This window comes from Vanacampus margaritifer, chromosome 1 (genome assembly GCF_051991255.1).
Source record: "Vanacampus margaritifer isolate UIUO_Vmar chromosome 1, RoL_Vmar_1.0, whole genome shotgun sequence".
Lineage (NCBI taxonomy): Eukaryota > Metazoa > Chordata > Actinopteri > Syngnathiformes > Syngnathidae > Vanacampus > Vanacampus margaritifer.
In genome coordinates this window covers 19,238,137-19,262,019 of record NC_135432.1, presented here as the reverse complement: position 1 = coordinate 19,262,019, position 23,883 = coordinate 19,238,137, and the positions used below count along the sequence as shown (strand labels likewise).

Here is a 23,883-nt window from a genome sequence, read left to right as displayed (position 1 = left end):
CTGTGAATAATGCTGTTTTGTGAAACTTTACAATTTAGTAAACAACATATTTGTCAGTTTTTTCTTAATTAAGAGACGGAATATTGCAAAATAGTAGTCAAGGAATTACGTTCAAACGAAGATGTTTGCTGTCTCCCTTTTTTTGCTTTCATGCTCTGCCACAACTTGTATGTATTTTTGTACACAGCTATACTCGTAAAGAAAAGTTTCCGCTTTTGTTTGTATGCTGTCATGAGTTCAAATGTAATTAAATGTTTTCTCTAGATCATAATATTTGTTTTGTTTTTTAAGGTACATACAGTACAGTACTACAACGTTGATTCATAATATTACTGAAATTACACTCATTTGTGTTAATTCCCCATTATTTAAAACAAGTTTTGCAAAAAGATAATAAACAATAAATGTGAATATTTTCTAAATATACTAAAAAATGTGTGTGGGTGAATGGGGGGTCAATTTTCTAATTGCCGTTAGGCCTCTGGCGAATTTCTGCTGAATTATTTTTTAACATTCACTATGTGCTGCAGAATTTGAATTTACAAATAAATTTGAATTTACTTCATATCAAAAGCATTTTGTGGGTAAATGTTACCTGTTGTCCTTTGAGAAGCCTCGTCTTGATTCTTCACGGGCAGTCAAGTTACAACTAAAACGTGTTTTGATGCTCTTCAATGGTGTCACTGCACTTTCCTGATGTGTCTTTAATTTCCTGTTTCATTAGGCTGTAGGCGTGCAAGAAAGACAAGGACAGGAAATGTGGGGCTATGCTAGCTTGATAGGTGGAAGCCACCTGCTGTTGTGGTACATCAATCGCCTTGTTGCTTTTTATTCAATTTTCCTTCTGAAATACAACACCTACACAGTTAAGCTTCTCTGTTTCCTGCACACTCAAAAGTGTGCGTGGGGGACAGAAATAGTCTAAACCGATACATTGTATGTTGCTGAGGGGAAAAGGACACATCTCCCTACTCCCATGCATGTTCCATTCTGTGACCTTTTTGTTGTTGTTGTCACTTTGACTTTCAGCTTTTACTCTATAATAAAAATATTAAGCTACATAATCTTCTTTTCATTTAAGACTTTTTCAGAACGTCATATTTGTGATTTGTTGGCAATCTGGTAGATGGAGGGAAGAAAAATGATTTGATGCTCTTTCATCTCATATGACGCCAGGCCAAAAGCGTAATTCTGAAAATAGTTTTATTTAAAATCATGTTTGTGTGCTAGGGCATTTGCAAAACAATCTTGGCGCTGGACTGAAGTTATTTTCAGAAAATTTGTCAGGGAACTTTGATGCCTGCTGAAGACATGTGTTGCTTCGAGAACAGTGTAAACAGAAGCCTATCTGAAGGACTGACTATAGCAAGAGGAGGAAAAGACAATTGGCGTCATCTGAATCTTTTATTCAACACCTTTCATGAACTCCAGGAACTCTGTTGGACAGAACAGAACACGTCAAATCGGGATTGGCAATACAGTATTGCATTAGAAAGGTAACACATTTACTGTAACTATTGCTTTTTGCTGTTATGCAGTAATGTAAGGCTAGTATGCCATTAATTTAAATTGGAATGGATATGTTTGCTAAAATATGTGCTGGATTTTTAAGCATATAAATAATACATTTGTTTTCATCTGTAATGAGTTTTTTCTAATCTGTTATTTTGTGGCACAAAAATCTTACATTCTACAGGATGAGCACATTTTTTAAGCACATTTTAGATGTCTTTTTTTTTTTTTTTTTACAGTGATAATAATAATTAATACGTACCATCATAATCAATTTTGCCATCATTGTTTTTGTCTCCGTCCTTCATCAACTCCTCAATGTCATCTTCAGTGATGGATTCTCCAGTGGACTCTAGCATGGTCTTTAGTTCCTCCAAGTCTATGTAACCATCGCCATTCCTAAACACGGGATAAAAAGAGGTTTCCAGAAACGTTTTCGTATGACTCAGAACGTGCAATGTTAGGTGACAAATATGGAGGCATACTTGTCAAACATGCGGAAAAGTTCGGCCAGCTCCTCTTCTGATTTTCCTTTGCTCTCCTCCTTCATACAGCGGACCATCATAAGCAAGAATTCATCAAAGTCAACTGTACCGCTGCCTGTTACAGAAAGAAAAAACATAGAGATCTTTATCATGATTGAAGTTTTTTTTCTTTTTTTTTTGTATTGCTTTACAAGTCCATAAATGAAAATAATTGGTCTATGAAAATTGTTGATCACACTCATGATATATTCACTGACATACCATCTTCATCCACCTCATCAATCATCTCCTGCAGTTCTTCAGGTGTGGGATTTTGCCCCAGCATCCTCATCACCTTCCCCAGTTCCTTTGTGCTGATGCAGCCGTCCTCAGCATCTTGGATGAAGATGTCAAAGGCAGCCTTGAACTCTGTGGGACACACACGCAATGATCGTAACCCACAACACATTTTTATATTTACACTAAAAAGCTATTAAAGTTCATCTTATTGTGGTGACAGCTGATTATGACACATGTAAGATTTGCTACTGTTTATGTACAATTTTGTATTCCATACACTAGGTGAACAGTTATTCTTGTTTTATTGGAGGCAAATGTATTTGACAAATTAAGATGTTCACATTGAGGTGTGTAAACGTATTTGTAAACGAGTAATTGGGGATATTCCACAGCAGAAGCAGGACGTGACCAGGGAGATACTGGTGGACCAATATAAGGGCCACATCATGTAGTCTGCAGCCCTGATTTAGGCCATCTGAAACAATTGCTTAGTTGCATGAGGTATTCTGTTTAACGGACTGTCCCTGAAGGCAACACCTCACATAGCTAGCTAGATAGTTGATTGATTTATTGATCAATTGGCTGATAATCGGCCCCAATATTTCAGCATTTTATGAATATCAGCACCGGCCTCTTTTTTTGTTTTGAGGGCCGATTTATTAAAAACTGTTATTTTTGCTCTGACGGGCGCTTTTCTCCTCCGTCTGCTTTGAGTCAGCGGCTGTTGACTTCCTGCTTCTTTGCCCGCCCACAGCACCATCTGATTGGTTACTCGTGCATTGCTAACAGCCAACAAACAGCAATTGGCGGCTATTAGACCGCAAATTAACGGCTATTGGGTTAGCTTGTGGGCTAACTTAATAGCCGTTTTTAGCGGCTATTTGCGAGTTATCCCGGTGTTAGCGTGTGGGTGAACGATTAGCCCGCGAGCTAACCGGCTAGCTCGCAAATTAACGGCTATTAGGTTAGCTCGTGGGCTAATTAATACCCGTTTTTAGCGGCTATTTGAGAGTTATCCCTGAGTTAGCGTGTGGGTAAACGGTTATCCCGCGAGCTAACAGCTAGCCTGCGAATTAGCGGTATTTGTGGATTTAGTGTGCGGAAGCCACATTATAGTTGGTGCAAAAGCTGATGGCAAACAAAAAACCTTTAACCTGTTGCAAATCACAAAAGCTGTTTAATAAACATGTCCTTGAAGGCATTTAAGCAGTCAAGTGCTGGAGTTTTTATTATTATCCATCCATCCATCTATTTTCTTAGCCGCTTTTCCTCACAAGGGTCGTGGGGGGTGCTGGAGCCTATCCCAGCTGGCTTCGGGCAGTAGGCGGGGTACACCCTGAACTGGTTGCCAGCCAATCGCAGGGCACACAGAGACGAACAACCACTCTCACAATCACACCTAGGGACAATTTTGGAGTGTTCAATTAACCTGCCATGCATGTCTTTGGAATGTGGGAGGAAACCGGAGTACCCGGTGAAAACCCACGCAAGCACGGGGAGAACATGCAAACTCCACCCAGGAAGGCCGAAGCCCGGACTTTTTTATTATTATTTTATTATTAAAACTTTTGACACCAACTTTTTTTTCTTCCTGCAAATGTTTATCGGCTTCAAATATCGGTTATCGGCCTCCCTGACTACCGATAATCGGTATCGGCCCTGAAAAAAGCAGATTGTCTATCTCTAATTGATTGATTGGTTGGTTGATTGATTGATTTATTGATTGATTGAAGGTCATTTAAAAAAAAAATGCTACTCGCATAAGGCAAGGTTTTCAGTGGTAGGCTAGTAGTTGTCGTAAAATGAAGCATTAGCTTGCTCACCATTTTTTTGCTCCTCGGTCAAGTTCTCAACCTAGGGACAAAAACAGGACAGCACAAGCATCAACTTTACTGTTTGCTCCTCTGTTCACAGCTGAGCGTTATGAGTGATGTATCATGTAGCTGTCTTCACGTACTATTCTGGTTGTTGGAAAGCGCGTACTAGATCGATTGTCATGTGGAGTTATGTATGTCTGTGTATGTGTTGGAGTACCATCAGCTGTTCTTTTTATGTCCAGCTGTTTTGTCTTTTTTTTTTTTTTTTTTTTACCTACGGTTACATTGGGGTTTAACCCCAGTTGCCTTTAAAATGCACACTACATAGTGATATTATTATATATATTATATGAAGAACAGAAAAAAGAACACAGGAACCAAAAACAGCAATTCATGTATTTCATGTATGTTTTAAAATTCCATCAGTTGTTCTTGATGTTCTAATTATAGTTTTGTCAAGACTAGAGGCACTATGGAGTGTCAGAAAAAGATCATACAGTGTATATGTAGAATGAATCCTCTATCAATAAATTGTCAACTGCAGAACTACACTCAATTCTAATTCAGAATCACATGAGCCACTTTGCCCTTTACGCTCAAGTCTGTCACGTGTGAATTCTCATTGTATATCCGATGACCATACACTGACCTGACATTGAAAGGGCCTAACGGTCACAATGGCTCCTCAGCTGTATGCACATAATGACATATGTCTCTCAAAGCGATTGTTCCTTTACTGACTATGCTCTGAGTTACATAATCATTTAGATTTTGATATTTATCTTGACCTGAAATATTATCGGACAGAATATATGCACTCGGCGCTATTTGTACTTACCGCTGCTTTATAGACGTCATCCATTGCTGCTGGTCCTTCGCTGGCTTTGACAAAATGCGGGACTGCTTCAGCCTTCAGAGAGCTGGGAGACTATGGCCTTAAAAAAAGCTTATGACCCATCCCACAAAATTGAAGAGTGATGGGAGGGGGGTGCTGATTGACAGAAACAGAGAGTAAAAGAGTCCTATAAATAGGAAACAAAAGAAGACGCCTATCAAAAGTAGAACATGGAAGCGCTGGGCTGATCTAAGTGATGTCTAGCTGGGTCATTGTCATGTCTATATGCTATGTTTGCAATGTCCCAGACAGAAAATAATATTGTATCTAGGTATCTTTCAAACAAGGGTAAGCTAAGATTCCAACTTCATGACAGTTGGACTATTTAAAAAAAGTCATTGCAATAGAAATTTGAAACCACCATCCAGAGACAAGACAACTAGAGTGAACTATTCTAAAACAACTTCAGGTAGTATATATTATTATTTTATATTATTTTTTTTTATAGAATGATTTTCCAGCTGTTGTCAGCAAAGTCGTATGCAAAGCAAATAAAACAATTGGAGCAAATGTATGCTTGTAATTTGGCAACAATAATTTGGGCAAGGCACGGCTGCGTTCCAGCAGGAACGAAAGGCATGCTTGGGTGAGTTTGGATGAACTTGCACAGAACGCTGACCTTTACTGCATCAAACACCTTTGGGATAAACTGGAACAGATATGGGGAGCCAGCAGGCTCTCTCTCGCGTCCAGCACAGGCAATCTCTAACTTCAAACATTCTCTGACAATATATTGGGGAAAGAATTCCCAGAAAAGTGGCAGCTAGAAGCAAATGGGGGAATCATTAAACATTACGCTACTGTTAAAGAAAGAAAATAGTCAACTTAAGTGACTAAAGTAATACATAGAAAATGAACTGATGAAAATCAGGCATTACTTTTTTTCTTTCTTCTTTTTTTAACTTTCAACACATTTTTTTATGCATATATATGAGGGGTGGGAATCATTGAATGTCTCACGATTCGATTCCCGATTTTTTTGGTCTGCCATTCAATTCAGAATCAATATTCGATTAGGAACGATTTTTGATTCAAATTGATTTGATTGACAATGATTTTTGCTTCAATCTATAGATGTGCAAGGAATTGTAATGATCTACTCCAGTCTGACTCGCTAATGCTATTTAGCGCGCTACTCGCGGCACTTTTATCACGCAAAAAAACGGCTCTACGCTGCAAAAAAAACAACTTTTATTGGAATAACTTGATCGTGACTTTTTCCTTCTACTCTCTAATGTGGCTAAAACTTAACTGTGTATCAGACCACGTGGAACCACACTGCCCCTATGTGGCAAAATCGAGTACAACATGAACGGCGCTCCAAATAAAGGCACACTCAAAGACAAGACAGTATAAAATAATTTAAATAAAATCGATTTTGGGACATTTAAAATCGATTCTGGATCGTACTAAATGAGAATCGCAATTCTTATGAGAATCGATTTTTTGGCACACCCCTGATATATATGTATGTACTCTACATACACTGTTTGGCATGCTAATATTTCTATATAAAAAGTATTAGAGATTTTTTTTGCTTAGTACAGAAACTGATAGCTGACTCTTATTTCTGTGATTAACCACATGTTTGTGCCTGAATGTAAACGGACCACACATAAGTGGTGTACCTATAGAAACAAAATTCCTTGATGTGCTACATGAGGTGCAAATAGTACAAATTCTTTCACTCGATGACAATAGAGAACATCATAGTGACACGTTGAGCAGTGGGCAGCGTTTCCATTGCCTGGGGAGCATTTGGGGCAATTAAGTGCCTTGCTCAGGGGCACTTAAGATGGGGATACAAGAGAATGAGGATCGTTCCTCCCATCTGGGGAAATAGAGCTTGCGGCTCTTTAGCCACAATCTTCATGCATCCTTAACTGCTTGCCCATCTCTGCCTCAAGTGTGCTTTCGCTTGCATCTTCTGTAAATAAATGCTTTTGCACTGGAGTTTTAACGACAAAAAATAATGCAGCAAGTTAAAGAAAAGTAATCTTAAAGCAAATTATAATAACAATAATAACCTAGTGTTCTTAGTTAAATTGTCCTATATTTGTATACTGTATTATTATTATTTTCGGATGCTTTCATGAAAATAGATCCACAGATAGGGGGCTATTTTAAGTGTGCCATGTCCTTGACTGGAAATAGTAGTCCTCTAACAGGACGTAATGTGGGGGGCGGAGTGTTGTTTGTGGTGTTGGGGGGCGGGGAGTGGGTTGTACACGAAATAAACAGCGAAGCAGTTTGCAATAAATGCAGAACAAATTTACAGGTCAATTAGCTACATTTTGTCCTGGTTTCAGTCAAAGGGCAGTAATGATTTTGCTCATGGCTCATGCCTTACATGTGATGGAAGAACAAAACTGCCAAAATAGATAAATAAATAAATAAAAGTGTTTCTCACCAGCTATATTGACTTATTTAGTAGATGATAAGATACTTATGTGAATATTTTTTTGTTTGAAGAAAAAGCGACAGTATCGTCCTTTTGCCACTAAGTGACATTTTTCTCCCCGTCTCGTTTTTATGATCTGTACGAGGCACTGACACTACTGATAAAACACATGTGCAAATTATGTGTAGAAAGTAGGTGTGCAAAGCACAATTTGGTTTTCAAAACCATTTATTGGTAATGGGCATTTTAACTTGACAAGAGTATTTCTTGAAATTACCAGAGTGAATACATACACACTGTTAGTAACAACGTAATCTTAGGGTAATTACTGAAACTGAGGTAATTCACAGTAATACTTGCACAGAGTGAGATGTTTCTTCCTACTCATTATTTGTATTCCCTTGATCCATTGTACATACAAATTTAATAGATTTCAGTAACCGTGACGGTGTGAATTTTGTGTTTCTAAGAATGTGCCCTTTATGTCCAGCAGATGGCAGTAATTCTCTTTTAACTCGGTTGCTAACCACCGATTGAATCAAACCGCGAAGAGAAAGCAGGGGGTACTGTATATTTTATCTTTTCTTTAAATAAACAAAAATGCAAAGCATTCATAATGGAAAAACTCTTCTAATCCAGAAACCTTAAACCTCGTCAAATTTTCAAACAATTAACCTCTTAAAACTGCTTTCGGGGGGGCAACTACTGTAAATCGTGTTCATATTTGACTAATACATAATAATGAACGTTTATATTTGCATTGTGTTTATAACTGAAATCCTTTGCATATCGTTTTTTTGTGTTTTCGCTTTGTATTCGTGTCTAACTTTCAATAAAGTTTAATTATTCAAAGATATAAAAGAAGAAGAAGAATGCTTGGGAGGAAATGAACAATACTGTAAACAGGAAGTACTTTCATTTTATCCTCAAGTCCAAGTGGTATGTGTTTAAGGGCCGAAAAACAGCAAACCAAGTCTTTATACTGGCCAATAGGAGCGGCCCTACCACAAAGTAAGAGTTTTGAAACGTATATAATGAATCATAAATGTGTAGATAATCAACACGAATGCATTTGTCCACGAAGAGCCTCGACAGATGACGCGTCAAGCTAGTTTAGCATTAGCTGTCGCCAGGTATTTACGACGTTATAACTCCTCTTGACCAGTAAACGAGCGTAATGTCTGGTCATGCTGTCAAACACGACGAATTCCGAGCGCCTCTTTGACTTGAAACAACTGTTGTTTAGTTATTGTTTTTCTTTTTGACGCCGGCGTTTACGGCGCAGTTTATGTTAGCTTGCGTCCGGAGCAACAGCAAGACACAGGTCACGAGGATGAGAAATCTGCACGTTTTTGTTATGTTTTAAATCGAAAGTATGTCTTTTTGTCGGGACAGTGTCCAGATTTGCGGAACGTTAGCTTCCTCGAATCAACGTTTAGCCAACTCGATTGCGCGTACGTTTCTGTTCATTATCACGTCATGATGGTTTATGACCATAATAGCAGGTGCTGGGATATTAACAATGTGGCGCGATCGGTTTAAGTTTGAGATTTTAATTTGTGTTTTAAAGCTTCGACTCACTCCAAAGATCATCGGCATGCTTTGTGCTGTCGTTCTATGCAAGTCCAAAATGATCCACAGTCACTTTGCCTTGTTGTACTAGCTTGCCTTTTTTCCGCGTACTTCTGATGTGTTAAACATCAGTTACCGTTGTACATTCAGCCAAGGACGCGATGACAACACCGCGTTTGCCAATTAGATCAATCATAGTATTGATTGACAGTTCAATGTTAATGTCTTTCATTTTGTCCGTTATTATGGCCTGTGTCTGAAACAATTTGCACCAATAGTTTGACCCAGGGTAGTGGACTCACATCATAATTTATCAAGCATCAATACAAACAAAAACATATGTATAGTAATGTGTAATGTTTAACTTTAAATTGTCTGTTAGTGTTAATATCAGCATGCATCAGTATTTGTCTTCTGGACCAGTCAGGGCGTACGCTGCCTCTCGCCCAAATTCAGCTGGCATAGGCTTTACCTATGGAAGGACGTGTGCGATTTAAAAACATATATATTTCATTTTATTTCTGTACAGATTAAAGAAAAAAAGTAGACATATGTTTACATGAAAACAAAATTCAAATGAAAAGGAGAGGGAATAATAAATCTTGTATTTTCTGCCCCTTTTTACAGAATAACATTTGCATTTCACATTCAGATTTCCTTTTAGCCTATTTAAATAAACTAATAAGTCTTCTAAAAAAATGAAGACTATGCAAGTCTATAAGTTCACGTTCAATAACTTCAAATCTCATTTCTATACTCATTTCAATCACTTTTCTTTTAAAACTTAAAATACTTTGTGCTTTTGAAATAGTAGTTGCTTGTTTCTTTATTTATAGTGTTTGACTGGGCCGAACTCTAATATGATGACTGCGTATAATATGTATTTGAAATGATCGCATGCCACTTGTAAATACAATGAACGTATGTCTTCCTCCTTTTCTAGCTCATTAGCCAGGGAGGAAGACCGCAGCATCTGCAATTGTTGACCTTGTTCTTTTGGTCCCTGAGATGACATCACAGCAGCCTCAACTCCACGGTGGGGCTATTCATCACCAGGGTGCCCACAATGACTCCGCTCAACAAGCCCAGCCTCATATTCAGGCCCATCATCTTGACTCACATCCGAGCGGCGCCATCGCTGGCCGTCTGGACAACAGAGCTCTCACACGCCGGCCCGGATGCGCCGCTTTGGCAACAACTAGCAGAGTCTCGGCCTGTTTGGTTAACTCCAGCGTATCCAAAGGATCGAGGAGTTTAGAGCCCTGGCCTGAGGAGGCAGTGGACAAGTCACATGGGTTGAACTCGCTCCACCGCATGTTTGACATAATCGGAGCCCAACTCACTCATCGGGACGTTAGAGTACTGTCGTTTTTGTTCGTTGATGTGATTGACGAGTACGAGCGTGGCGGCATCAGGAGTGGACGAGATTTCTTGCTGGCGCTGGAGCGCCAGGGTCGCTGCGATGAGACCAACTTCCAACACGTGCTCCAGCTTCTGAGGATTATCACTCGCCATGACCTCTTGCCTTACGTCACGCTTAAGAAACGGCAGGCCGGTAAGTAGAGTAGCCTTCCCGTCATTTCTAAATCATGAGTTGCGGATTAAATGATTATATTTACTAGCAAACTGATATATATTATTTACTGAACGTGTTTGTTATGCATCAACTGTTAAAAAATGGCTTGGCTGGAAAAAAGGTTTATGTTCATACACAGACATGGAAGCGATTGGAAAGTACTACTAAGTATCATACCAGAGGCTTTATCACAGATGTTATGCAGGATTGTGTTGACACAAAACAGTACAATTGGATTCTGTAATCAATAAAATAAACTAAATTAAATCCTCATTTCTGAAGCAGACTTGTGGTAAAGAATTAATTCGGAATCTCAATTTAACTGAGTAAATGTTTTCAATTGAGTATAATAATTGATAAATTTAATTTGACTACGGTCAAGCTTTTTATTACCTTTTTTTTAAGTAGATACATTCAAGCATTTTCCGGGTCTTGAGAAGATATGTTGTTTTTACTTTCAACTGCTTTCCACAACAGTGAAAACCATTAGATATATAAAAGTAGGGCTGGGCAATAAATCTAATTAATTCAATACATCGCCATTTTAAAAATCAAATTGTTGAAAATTGGCTAAATCGTGAAATCAAATTTTGTCTTCTGGATTATTATTTAAAGCTGTTGTTATTATGTTCTGTTACATTCTAATGTTTTACAAGACATGTTTAGTACAATAGCTACCAACTACTTAATTGTGGCATTTAAGCACAAACTATGAAGGTTAAGTTTATGTTAACACTGATCTATAATCAGTATACATGATTGTTCTCTGACCATTTTGCACAGGAATTATTTTTGAATAATTGAAACCTTTAAATAAATATTTGTTGGGTTTTTTAGATTAAAATCGATTTAAAATCGTAATCGCCCTGATTGACTGCAAAAATCGAGGTTTTATTTTTTGGCCATATTGCCCAGCCCTATCTCTAAGTAAACTGAAGAAAAAAAAAGTTTTAATATGAAGTGACATGTTTACCATCTAACATAGTAAAAATACAATCAGCAACAGTCCCTTGACTGACCTAAATCCCATTTATTTTCCCAATACTCTGAGCAAAAGTTGCTCTTGCACTTCAGTCCACAACAGTTTGATAATCATTTTCATGTGATTTAGTTACAGCAAACTCACATTGTCCTCAGAATACATGTCTGTGTATTGTATAGTATACTCAGGCGGTTCCGGGGGGTAGCGAGGGGTGGCAGCTGCCACCTCTACCAAATGCCCTCCCACCTCAGTTGCCACCCCTACCTGCCAGCAGTGAATCTGTCAAGAATAAATTCAGCATATTTGAAAACACATGGAGGTCTGGCGTTTTATGGATTCTTTTATATTACAAAATAATCGCATCTGTTTTGGAGCTTGGGTTGCCAAATAAGGCGTTTATCCCCCTTCATATTGTCATGTGATGATAGCGAGCGATAGCCGGGATTATTGCTTTCATCTTCCACCTCTATGATGTGTTCCAATGTGATGGGCGCAGTGATGTATATTCTCAGCATTAGCCGCGTTCTTCAGTGTGCCCAGATCCTGTTGACAAGTACCTGGAGGAGACGTCAGTGCGCTACATTTCACCAAGAGGAGCCCTGAAGAGCAGGGAAAGTGCGCCTCACAGAATGACAGGTGTGCTTGCAACTTGTTTTTTGGTCAGATAAATGTGGTGAAAACCTCTGCTACGCAGTACATAGTTAGCTCTGTGTCATGTCACGACAGGACCCTATGTCGGGTCATCCCGAATGAAAGCAGCTCCTTCTGTACCGAACGGCATGTGGAAGAGAAGTAATTCCTTATCCGACTTCAGAGAGAAGCAAACTTGTGGTATGATTATTTTTTTGTCCAATATTTTATTCTAACAATCTTAGCTTTTATTCTAGTTTAACTCTTTTACCGCCAAAAACGTCAATTGACGTTAAGGACACACCCACTGTATACCGCCAATAACGTCAATTGACGTCAACTATGTTTTTTTTTTTCTCTCAATGTGCAGTGCAATGTCTTGTGCAGCGCTGGAAACACCCACTAACTATAGCCAGCAGATGGCAGCATAGTATCTCTTCTCAATGGGCTCCCGGGTGTCAAATTACATGAAAACATGGCAAATAGAACGCTTCCAAGGATGATTGGAATGATCAAAGCGTTTGTCGCATTAAGTCTAATTCAGAGAGCGTCACTAAACAAAATATATTAGTGTGAAAGTCACTGTTGTGCAGAAAATGCATCTTTTCACAAATTGTTCTCTCCTTTTTTCCATTTTCGCTTGCTGTCATTCAAATGACCTATTTTCAAATGGTGATTACTAAAGAACAAAATAAGGTTGAAAAAATACTTTTTTTTGTGATGAAAGAATGGAATCTAATCTTTGATATGTTATCCACCATGTTTATGTAGTCATTGCACACAATATTCAGTTTGCCTTGAAAGATGAGTGAAAATGCTCATAATCGGCTGGCACTGAACGGGTTGTTTTTTGGATGACGTTTGGCAGTAAAAGAGTTAAAAATAAAGTCACTTATGTATAAACATGCAAACTATATCAACGCTGTGCCTGTGAAAATGTTGTGGTATAAACTAGTGAAGCACCACTATTTGCATGGTCCTGGCATGAATAGCGCAAATCCACAGGTGACGCCATCTGACGGCATTACAATCGAAATGTTGCCCATTCTTGTTGTGTGCATCCCCAGATATCCGCCTGCGCGTCCGTGCGGAATATTGCCAGCACGACTCGGCCCTTCAGGGCAACATCTTTTCCAACAAGCAAGAGGCGGTGGAGCGCCAGTTTGAACGCTTCAACCAGGCCAACACGATCCTCAAATCACGAGACTTGGGCTCCATCATCTGTGACATCAAGTTCTCCGAGCTCACCTACCTGGATGCTTTCTGGAGGGACTACATCAACGGCTCCTTGTTAGAGGCCCTGAAAGGAGTTTTCATCACAGATTCTCTTAAGCAGGCCGTGGGCCACGAGGCCATCAAACTGTTGGTCAACGTGGATGAGGAGGATTACCAGGCGGGCCGTCGCAGACTTCTTTGTAATTTGGTGACAAGTGGAGATCCTCCCGGAGGGATCAAAGACTGACTTAGACGTGAGCGCCTGCTGCATACGCAAGGAATACAACTGTGCCTCCACATGGGGAATAGAAAGAGATGTTGCACATGTGATAGCCGTGTTTGGAATGTGTGTATGTGTGTGGTATTCCAGCAATCCCGCAGTGGTCGGAAGATGGTTGGGACCCCCAACATATAGCATGCAAGGCGATTGGGGACTGTGCCGGACAAACGAAGTAGGTTAATGCATACACTTGTACATTCATTTCAATATGAATCTGCTCATTTTCTTTAAGGGAGAAAATGACTTTTGTTTTATTTACGCTGATTTTGATAACAGGAAAAACAAATGTTACTCCCAGTGGAGGATGTACCAACTTTTGTTTTTCAAATAATTTATTTTTTCAGGTCAGATTGGTTGTATTAACCCACTTAGAAAGTGTTCAGCGTCTTCTGTAAAGCACCGACTTTAGTAGCCACACAGTTTGTTTGTTTTTTTAGGTAAAAAAAAAGTGTGTGTGTTTTCCTCATGTACAGTCCCTGACAAAAGTCTTGTCGCTTATCCATTTTGTAGAAACAGCAGCTTATAACCTGACTTTTAATTAACCCATTGGTTTTGGAAATGGCTCATATAAAAGCTAAAACCCTTCCCAAATGATGTTTAATATATAAAAATAAATTTGCTTCACTGAAGAAATTTTGATCATTTAATGAACACAGAAAGGTCAGATTTTGGCAAGACAAAAGTTTTGTCGCCTACAAAAAGTCATGTGAAAATGGAACAAATAATTGACTTCAAATACAAAAAAAAGTTGCATAAGATCAGAGAATGAAGTAGTGGTGGTGTGAGATCCATATCTAATATCTTGTATGACTTCCATGAGCTTGAAGGACTGCATCCATGCGGTTCGGCAATGATTCATACAAGTCATCAGGAATAGCGAAGAAAGCAGTCTTACATGCCTCCCAGAGTTCATCAAGATTCTTTGGTTTGTTCTTCCATGCTTCCTCTTTCATTCTACCCCAGACATGCTCAATGATGTTCATGTCTGGCCAGTCTTGGAGCACCCTGATGTTCTTCGCCTTAAGGAACTTTGATGTAGAGATGGAAGTATGCGATGGAGCGCCATCCTGCTGCAAAATTTGACCCCTTTTATGGTTGGGAATGTAAGAGGTAGCCAATACGTCTTGATATTTTAGGCTATTGATATTGCCTTCCACCCTGCAAATCTCTCGCACGCCCCCATACTGGATGTTACCCCAGACCATAATTTTTCCGCCACCAAACTTAACTGTTTTCTGGGTGTATCTCGGATCAATGCGGTCTTCTGCAATATTTGCGGTGGCTGTGATGTCATTCAACCGAAGATTCATCAGAGAAATCCACCTTCTGCCACTTTTCCAGCTTCCATCCTTTTAGCAGGCTGTGGGCCTTGGCAAATTCCACACGTTTTTTTAATTGCCTTTTGTTTAGTGCTGGTTTCTGGGCACTGATTCGACCATGGAGGCCATTTCGAGACAGAATTCTACTAACTGTTGTGGTTGACACGGGGACTTGAGGTGACCAGGCCTGGTGGAGCTCTGCTGCAGTGGAAAAGGGGCTGGCCTTGGATTTTCGAGCCAACAAACGGTCCTCCCGAGCAGTTGTCTTGCGGGGTCTGCCAGACCTGGGCTTGTCAAAAACATCTCCAGTCTCTTCAAATCTTTTTTTTATCCTTTGTACTTGACGCTGAGACACATTGAAGGTGTCAGCCACCTCGGCAAGTGGATCTGGTCTTCAGCCTCTTGATAATCAACGCTTTGGTCTCAGGGTGAATTTTAGGCATGGTGTCCGTGGTCAAGTTGCAGTTGATGTGAAGGTCTGGTGTGCTGTTTTTTTTTTTTTATACACACCCACTAATTGATTGGTAGGTGAGGCTGGAATCAAGGATTGGGTGCATCGTTTGACAAGGCGACAAGACTTTTGTCTTTGCAAAAAGTGACTCAGTGAGCTTTACCAAGCTGTAAATGTTAGAATGCTTTTCAGCAGTTTCGTTTTGCACCAAAATATTATTTCAAAAGCTGTTGGGATTGAATTTAGCCATTTCTTGTAAAAAAAAAAATATTGATTAGAAATATATTTCAGGGGCATTTAAAGTCAACTTGTACCCAAGCGACAAGACTTTTGTCAGGGACTGTATGTCCAAAACCATATTGTACTAACAGGGCTGATTATCGCAAACGTATTTCATATTTTGTTTCTACAGACCAGAAAAAGAAGTTCAACATTTTATTTTCATGTGATAAGTTTCACTTTTCCCACGCGATAAATGCTCACGTAATAAATAACATGCAGAATTATCATGTTCAAAAGTGGTAAGTTTGGCTTCCACATTCATCATAACACAACGAAGCAAGGACTTCCAGTTCAGGTCAGTAGCGGAAGTGGTTCCGAAAATGGATGGGTGGATCGTTTTAAACACTTTTATTAGTGGACAGTGCCTATTGGGGGGGGGCGACATGGCTCAGTGGTAGAGTGGTCGTCTCACAACAGTGAGGTCGTGGGATTGATCCTCGGCCCTTGTGACCACATTGTCCATGTGTCCCTGAACAAGACACTGACCCCCAATTTGCTCCCACTGGACATGGCAGTGCCCTGCAAAGCAGCAACTAATCACTGGCGTGTGAATGTGAGGCATTGTAAAGCGCTTTGGGCACCATATCGTGTAGATAAAGCGCTATATAAAAAGCAGTCCATTTACCATTTAGTGCTTCTCTTTTTTTTTTTTTTTGCTATGCCCCCTCAGGAAGATAAAAATGTCACGCCCCCTGCAACTCTCTGCAGTGATTTTATATATAGTATCAAATTGTTGTAATTACACTTTTGCAGAGGAGCTAATACTCCTTCCATACTGGGAACGAGAGCACCACTGCCACCTATTGTAGTGGATGAGCAATTACACTTTATTCTTGTACAGCAGTTAAAATAAAGAAGAAAAAACAGCCCACGTAAAAGTGTGGTAAATTTGGCTCTTGCGTTCAGCATAACATGATCCAGTTACTTCCGTTTCAGGTCATGGGCGGAGTCTTTGTGTCATGAATCAAAATAACTAGCCACGTAACTACTTATACTGTTCAAAAAGAACATGTTTTTAAAATGATTTGAGATGTAATAATTCCACCTGTGACCTGAACTCTTTATTTTGCTACGCCGAACACGGAAGCCAAACTTGACGTTTAAACATGATAAAATTATGCCATTGCTACGTCTTAAAAGTTTAAGCTGAAGTTGGAGAATGTTCCCTTAATGTTTCATGTTTTTACCACCAAATTGTTTTAAATATTATTTGTCATGAGAACAACATATGGTGAAAGTGAACAAGGTTGCTATTAAAATCATTGGATTTTGAGAAAATGATGTACAGTCAATGGAAAGCAAAGTACACCTTTCAGCTTTATGCTCTACATATTAGGGTGTGTGTGTGTGTGGGGGTGGGGGGGGGTGGGGGGGTCTCCTTTCATGTTTGTAAGGGGGAAAGTATGGTAAAGGGAGTTTGAATTACTTGTACTGTATTCATATAACCCTGGATGTCTCTGGAGTATCTTGGTCACTCGAGTGGTTGTTTTTTGAAGTGCCTATGTCAGGAAACTGTCCCTTGATGAGGTGTTTATATTCTGGGCCCGCTGTGATCTAACAGTTGACCTTGATCTAACAGTTGCCATTTTCTTTTCTCGACACAGAAGCATTATGATGTCAAGTTAAAAGTGAAACACGGCTTTGTTGTTATTGGATGCACAGAATAGCGTTACTTGACAGCTTCTGATAACCGGCACATTATTACACTATAAAAACGAATTGGTCAAGTAGTGTCTTAGTTTTAAAAGCATTCAGTATATTTTTTATTTATGATTTTGTGGCAATTATTTCATTAACATTTAAATAATGTATGGGAGTAAAATCCACTCGGATTTTGCTGCTTAATTCGCATTCCACAAATGCAATATTCATCAGAATACTGTGTTTATATCACTGGGGCACATAGAATAATTGTAAAAAAAAAAAATTTTAAAAAATGGGTTGCTCCCCCTTAGCAACTTTCGAAAATGTATCCTGTAGGATACAACTAGGGCTACAAAGATCTATTTTAAAATGTTTACATTTTAGTTCTGCAGGCTACACGTTTATAGAGATGTTTAAATCACACCTTTCATGGGAATTAGTCGTTTGTTGCCATGGTAACATACATACACATCACAAATGAAGGATTCTTTGATTAATGTCAGGTATAGGAGTTGAGGTGTTCATTAAGATGGCCATTTTGATGTTCTTCTATGTTTGCCACAGCATCCAAACTTTCTTCTTCTTTTTGTCTTCTATCATTTTAGAACATATAACGAAGTTGAAAATGTTAAAACCTAGCTGATATTAGGTGATTACGGTAAAAGAAAAAACTAAAAAATGAAAATAGTAGTCGGCGTATAGTCTTTCCGTTTCAATCCTAGCTTATCTTCCCTATCTGAGCATGCAACGTGAAAAAGAAATAATGATCATTTTAGCTACAATTACTTTAGCGGCTTCCCATTTTGACAACTTGGCTTAAAGTAAAACAAGCAAACAAACAAATTCCGTTCAAATAGTTTGCCTCCTTTACTGATTTTTGTAGTGCTTGTACAATAAACAAACATGGCTTTTATGCCATTCAAACAATGTGTTCCCAAATATGCTAACATTGTTAACAGACTAACATAAAAATTACAAAAAATACAATAAAATACACCTAGCTGCATGTTTTGTTTTGTTTTTCCCAGGTTATGCCAAATTCTTTAAATGCCAGAAGTGAAGTTTTAGGCTGGCACATGACACAATGCATTCACCATAATCATTCTAAGAGCCAATAACATCAGTTATTTTCAATAAAGCCGTCGATAGGAAATATCTTGACATGCTGAATCTGTTGCATCACATCATCGTTCAAAGTCCCGGAGACCTCAATCAATCAGTCAAAATCTCAACCGCGGTTGATTTTGTATCTTTCTATTTACAATTTATAAATACAGTCGTTCTGGTTTCGTTCTTTCGAATTTACACCGCCATGAACTAAATATTTTCACCACTATCCAGTGGCTGAAAGTATAATTACACCCCATTTAAACAAGTGTTGGACCAAAATAGAGTTATTCTGCTGGGGAAAAAAATATTTTCTTACCTTTTCTGGCACACTTCGGAATCTGTTCCCATTCCAAAAAAAATGAAACCTCAAAGTAGACAAATGTTTTTACATGATGAACGTCCATCCATGATCTTATCATTACGAACGGTTCGCAGGTATGCCGGAGCCTGTCCCAACTGACTTGGGTGAGCGGTGGGATGCACCCTGAACTGGTCGCTAACTAATTGCAGGGCATAGACAAAAAAACATTCACATATTTAATCAAATTCTGTTTGTTTTTTTATTAAATAATCAAAGGTGAGCATAGTTACAGAAGGCCATGAATATCTGTTTGATCCACACAGATGTGTCAATGTCAACAGTGAAGAAACAACTTGAGGATGAATTAGAAAGAAAAGGACACATTTGAAACAATCCACTGTGGTTTCAACCACCATAAGAAGAATAAGAAGAATACAAATGTTATATGTCTTTTTCTTTGTCGCTTACCAAGAATGTAATAATGTCCAAAATGGAAAATATGTAGTGTCTTATACTGACAACTACATTTGATGAATCTCACATAAAAACACATTAAAAAAATTATTTTAACCTGACATTTCTTAATAACATAACAATATATTACAAAGATATACATTTTTGTTTTTACAATAATATGACACATGAGTATTGTACTGATAATTAGCTACCTTAAGATGATTATTCAAATATAAAAAAGTAAAACAAAATACTTCCATGTAAGTTGAATGTTTTTCCCAAATGTTTTTTTTCTACTCTCATCATTACAGTACTGGGTCCATTTGCGGTTATTGGACAATTTCATTTTCAAATTCAGGGACACAAAGTTACCGTCCCAATGATTGTCACCGAGTAAAGCATTTTGTTCACCAAAAGTCTTCCAACTGTTAGCAGCCACTCCACACCCACTTAGAAATTTAGCTAACTCCAGAGAACAACTTAAAACATGTTTGCGAGTATACTGAATTGTAATGCTTTGCTGAAATGTTCCCATTGGAAATATCTGCACTTGCGAACCTAAATATGCTAAAATCAAACCAAATGATTGCATGTGGAGTTCACACTTATTCTCCTGACAAAATAGAAGATGGTTGTACTGCAGGTGTTGTGTTGTGCTGATGAGGTCACATTAGGACTAGTATGCCTGACCAGTCTCCACCTGCAGCAGTCCCAAAACACCCGAGTGGTCGGACAGCTTCACCCTGCGCTGGCTGGACAGGCCCACGTTCTTGGCCAGACAGTTCATAGCAGCTGGAGAGGACAAGAGAAAGCATCGGTTACACATCTCCATGCTATTGTTGATCTCGATATCTCTCTCTCTATCTCTCTCTCTCTCTCTCTCTCTCTCTCTCTCTCTCTCTCTCTCTCTCTCTCTCTCTCTCTCTCTCTCTCTCTCTCTCTCTCTCTCTCTCTCTCTCTGCCCCAACAGTTTAAAAAAATGCTATAATTTCAATGGAAAAAAAACAACACACAGCTGATGTGATCATGTGACTGTGATGTCTTATCGCTTGAATCTGACATACCTGCATGAATAAAGTCAGGGGACGGGTTCTACATAAAAAAGTGTAATTTTTCACGAACATATATAGTCCTCAGCATACATGCAATCGTGTTATAAAAAAAATTTAAGCATCTCAAGGGAGAGAAAAAAGTGAGCTAGATGGCGCTCATCAAAAAGTTTATCAAGTCACTGATCTGAATATATGACTGGATAGCCGATAGGCCAAGACTTTTGAAGCCGCGAGGCCGCCATATTGCTCCTTCCAAGAAACGTTTCTCGGCATACGATCCTATACATTTACAGTATCGAAATTGGAGAACATTTGAGATAGTACTTAGTAGAAACAGAATGATTTATGATGTTTTAATTTGTTAAACATAAACAAGAGGACTTCAGACATTTTAAAACTTGCCTTAAACACAATATGCTTAATGACGTTTACACAAGGAAACTTGTATTTTTTTTAATTTATAAAATAATTATAATTGTAATTCACAAAAGATGCCAAATCTAATACTGGGGTCTAAGGAACTGAGCGATAAAAGAAAAAGGGGGTCTTCAAAACAGCAGATACATTCCTCTTATTATTATTTATTATTATTATTATTATTTGGCAAAATGGCTGCCCTGTCGCTTCAACGGCTTGCACGGGCGTGTATGGGCTATCGGCTATCCAGTCATGTATTCAGATCAGTGGGTTAAGTCCTTTGTTCTAATTGTCATACTTTTTGTTTGCCGTAATGGAGTGTTCAACTCAAACCAACAAACAAATAAACAAAAACAAAAAGGCAATTAAAAATGTTTGCCTTTATTCAGCTAAGTTTCTTCTTAAATAGTTAGCTACTAACATAGCTAGCATGTGCTCGAGGAAAAATTACAATATTATAGTGATCTTTTTTTTCATTATATAGCTTAGCTTAAGTTTCTTCTTAGGGAATTAGCTGCTAAAACAGCATGTACTCCTGGGGGGGATAAAAATCTGTTACCCTGTTACTGTAATAAGAGTAAAGAGTATTAAATTAACATTTTAGCACTTTTTTTTTTAGTGGTAAAGGATTTGTTCACTATTTTTTAAAAACAATACAGTATATTTGTTTTTCAGAATCTTTGGTGCCTGAATTGTCCTACAATTTCGAAATGATCACGGTACAATTTAAAAGGACTCAAACTCATTGAGACATTTTCAACAGTAAGAAGATAATGTTTTTGTCTATAATTAATATGATAACTTCATTATTATTTAGGAACAATTAATACCTTTAAAAACTAATTTGGACACTTTCTGTCGACTGATGATGACATCACCTCTACTGACCAATCATTGCTCAGTTTGCTGACCAAACTCAGAAAACGGGTGAGCCGGGATTGGTCGTTACCTATTTCTTCATCAGAGGTAATGTCATCTTCAATCAACAGCAAGTGGAAAAATGTGTTTTTAAAAGGTATTAATTGTACATGAAAAATAATAAAGTTATCAGATTAATTCTGAACAAAATTTGACCTGAACTTCTGAAAATGACTCAATGAGTCACCCATTTCCACATTTGTTAGTTCAACATAAACTATGAAGTTGATCCGTGTAATTGCAGCACAAAAGTGTGTGAAACAGACACAAGAAACATAAACATATTAGCTTGGTTGTACTGTAACGTGAGTTGGGTCGCTTTTTGAGTGACGTGACTGCAAACATTCCCCATTTTGTTTTGTTTAGACGATTCAAAGTAAGCGATAAGAAGACAGCATGTCAGACAGACAGACAGACAAAAGGCGGCCGAGTGCTAATAACAGACAGCTCACAATAATAACCAAAGGTTTCCGAAAGCTGGCACTAATGCTCAGCACATTTCTCACATGGTGCTCCTCCCCTGTCGAGTTGCTGATGGCTCCCCTTTTTTTAAATGACGAGAGGGAGAGGAGTGTTGACAGCGACGTGACGTGACGTGTGTGTTTGTGTGCGGATAAGGAGTGCGTGTCCGTTAGGATGCTTCTGCGCGTGGAGTACACAAAAAAAGGAAAGTGTCACACTTGGAGGAAGAAGAGCATCTATGGGCGGGTAAGTCTGTCATCCGGGAGCACTTTGGGAACCTCTAAGGTTTAGTGAGGCCTTCCGCGTGAAGCTTTCCTTTCCCCGTCAGACAGATTTACACCTTAAACCCCCGCTGAGCAGTCACACTGAGACTCATGAGTGTCCAAGGTGGAGCCTTTCGAGCGACACACAAACACGTGCGTGCGCACACACACCGCCGCTATTTTGACAGTAGAGTATGTTTTCTTTAATCTGTCAGGTGCTTTTTGAATTAGAGCAAGAGTGAAATGCCTGAAGTAAAGTAAGTTTTGCAGGAAGTGTAAAGTGGGGGTCGATGGTAGGCCTCAGCCAAAACAGAAGCAGCCCCGAGAGGATCGTGTTCGACTTCACTCAAAGTGGCATCACTTTCAAAAGCACGTTGTTTGAATTCAGCGCAAATGTAGAGCAAAATCAAGTGGCTGATGAGTGAGCCGATGACATTCTATGAGGACTCTCCTGCAAGCGTTTCTTAACAGGTGCCACCATGAACTGCCATTTTACCAATAGATAACTGCTCATCTGCTGCACACATTTAGCAATTTAAAAACAGGCCTGTGCATTTTTGCAGCCCGGTTCCTTATCCCTCCACTAGATGGCCAGTGTGAGTTGTTCCTGCAGCCTTGTGTTTCTGTCGGTTCTGTCAGGCCAATGACAGTTTGGATGACAGCTTCCCTAGCGTTTTTTTTATGATCTGAAAATCACCTCACCCATTCAAAATAATAACACAAAAGTATTTAATAATTCAGTGAGAATGTTAATGTTATTCCAGGCTGTTATACTTAGCAACTCTAGAAGCTGATGTTTTGGGATTTCCAACTCGTTTTACACAGCTTTGGGATTTTTATGGCATAAAAGCAAAATTAGAGACCCCCCACTCCCAAAAAATAAATGAATAAAATAAATATTATTAATATTATTTGCCCCAAAATATGTATGCTAAATATATATTTTGAAAAAAATTGGCAACACTATACAAACTGTAATGTAGTGGCACAGTCCTTCCTCTCACAGTTCAGCGGAGATACATCACGTGCCATGCAGGATTCACAACAGTAACAAAAATAGAGCCCTATGAGTTCTTTGGTTGGTTTTACTTGATTTGTGATCTTACTACAGAAGAGTACCAATGATGACATCAAAGAAAAAAAGATAATCAAATGTGTGCAATATGTGGTTGCTTAGTTCAAAATTGCTAATAGTAAACACAAGAACGTGAGATGTGTTTAATCCTTAAAGCAAGCCACAGGATTTGTTTTTGATTTTCTTTTTTAACATAACTGGACTGCAATTAAGAAATGCAGCATCCATGATGCAAAATGGCCAAACAGCAGATCATGGGACACAAATGGCCTGAAACAAATGAGGACGTACAATGGAAATGAACTTTTCAATTGCTTGTGTGTAAATAGATAGATCTCTAGAGTGCCTGCACAGCCATCAAGCGTGAAATTCAACAACCAAATCCATCTTTTGTTATCTGCCTGTTTCTGAGATTGTTATTGTAATAAATGTGGCAGTATTTTGGGGCAGTGAGCATTGGCTCACTTCCAGGGCCTCCCCCTCAAAACA

The 23,883-nt window shown here is 38.8% G+C and overlaps 3 protein-coding genes across 4 annotated transcripts in view; 1 reads left to right on the top strand and 2 right to left on the bottom strand.

Moving 5' to 3' along the window:
• Positions 1-1,390: 1,390 nt before the first annotated feature.
• Positions 1,391-5,044, bottom strand: LOC144060844 (troponin C, slow skeletal and cardiac muscles-like). The gene is made up of 6 exons (XM_077580724.1): positions 4,932-5,044; positions 4,100-4,130; positions 2,259-2,405; positions 1,998-2,112; positions 1,775-1,911; positions 1,391-1,436 (listed from the first exon to the last, which is right to left on the bottom strand). Exons 1-6 carry the CDS (start codon positions 4,953-4,955, stop codon positions 1,405-1,407), a joined length of 486 nt encoding a protein of 161 aa, XP_077436850.1. The 5' UTR covers positions 4,956-5,044; the 3' UTR covers positions 1,391-1,404.
• A 3,242-nt stretch (positions 5,045-8,286) lies between these two features.
• Positions 8,287-16,974, top strand: dedd (death effector domain containing). The gene is made up of 5 exons (XM_077580711.1): positions 8,287-8,400; positions 9,905-10,516; positions 12,051-12,155; positions 12,246-12,350; positions 13,217-16,974. The coding sequence occupies exons 2-5, from the start codon at positions 9,970-9,972 to the stop codon at positions 13,609-13,611; spliced, it is 1,152 nt and encodes a 383-aa protein (XP_077436837.1). The 5' UTR covers positions 8,287-8,400; positions 9,905-9,969; the 3' UTR covers positions 13,612-16,974.
• A 2,018-nt stretch (positions 16,975-18,992) lies between these two features.
• The window catches only part of LOC144060824 (paired box protein Pax-7-like), a 31,757-nt gene continuing 26,866 nt past the window's right edge, over positions 18,993-23,883 (bottom strand). For both annotated transcript variants that reach the window (XM_077580691.1, XM_077580699.1), the window contains exon 9: positions 18,993-19,999. In XM_077580691.1, the coding sequence (XP_077436817.1) occupies positions 19,884-19,999 (116 nt within the window). In that variant the 3' untranslated portion in view covers positions 18,993-19,883. The remainder of the gene's footprint in view (positions 20,000-23,883) is intronic.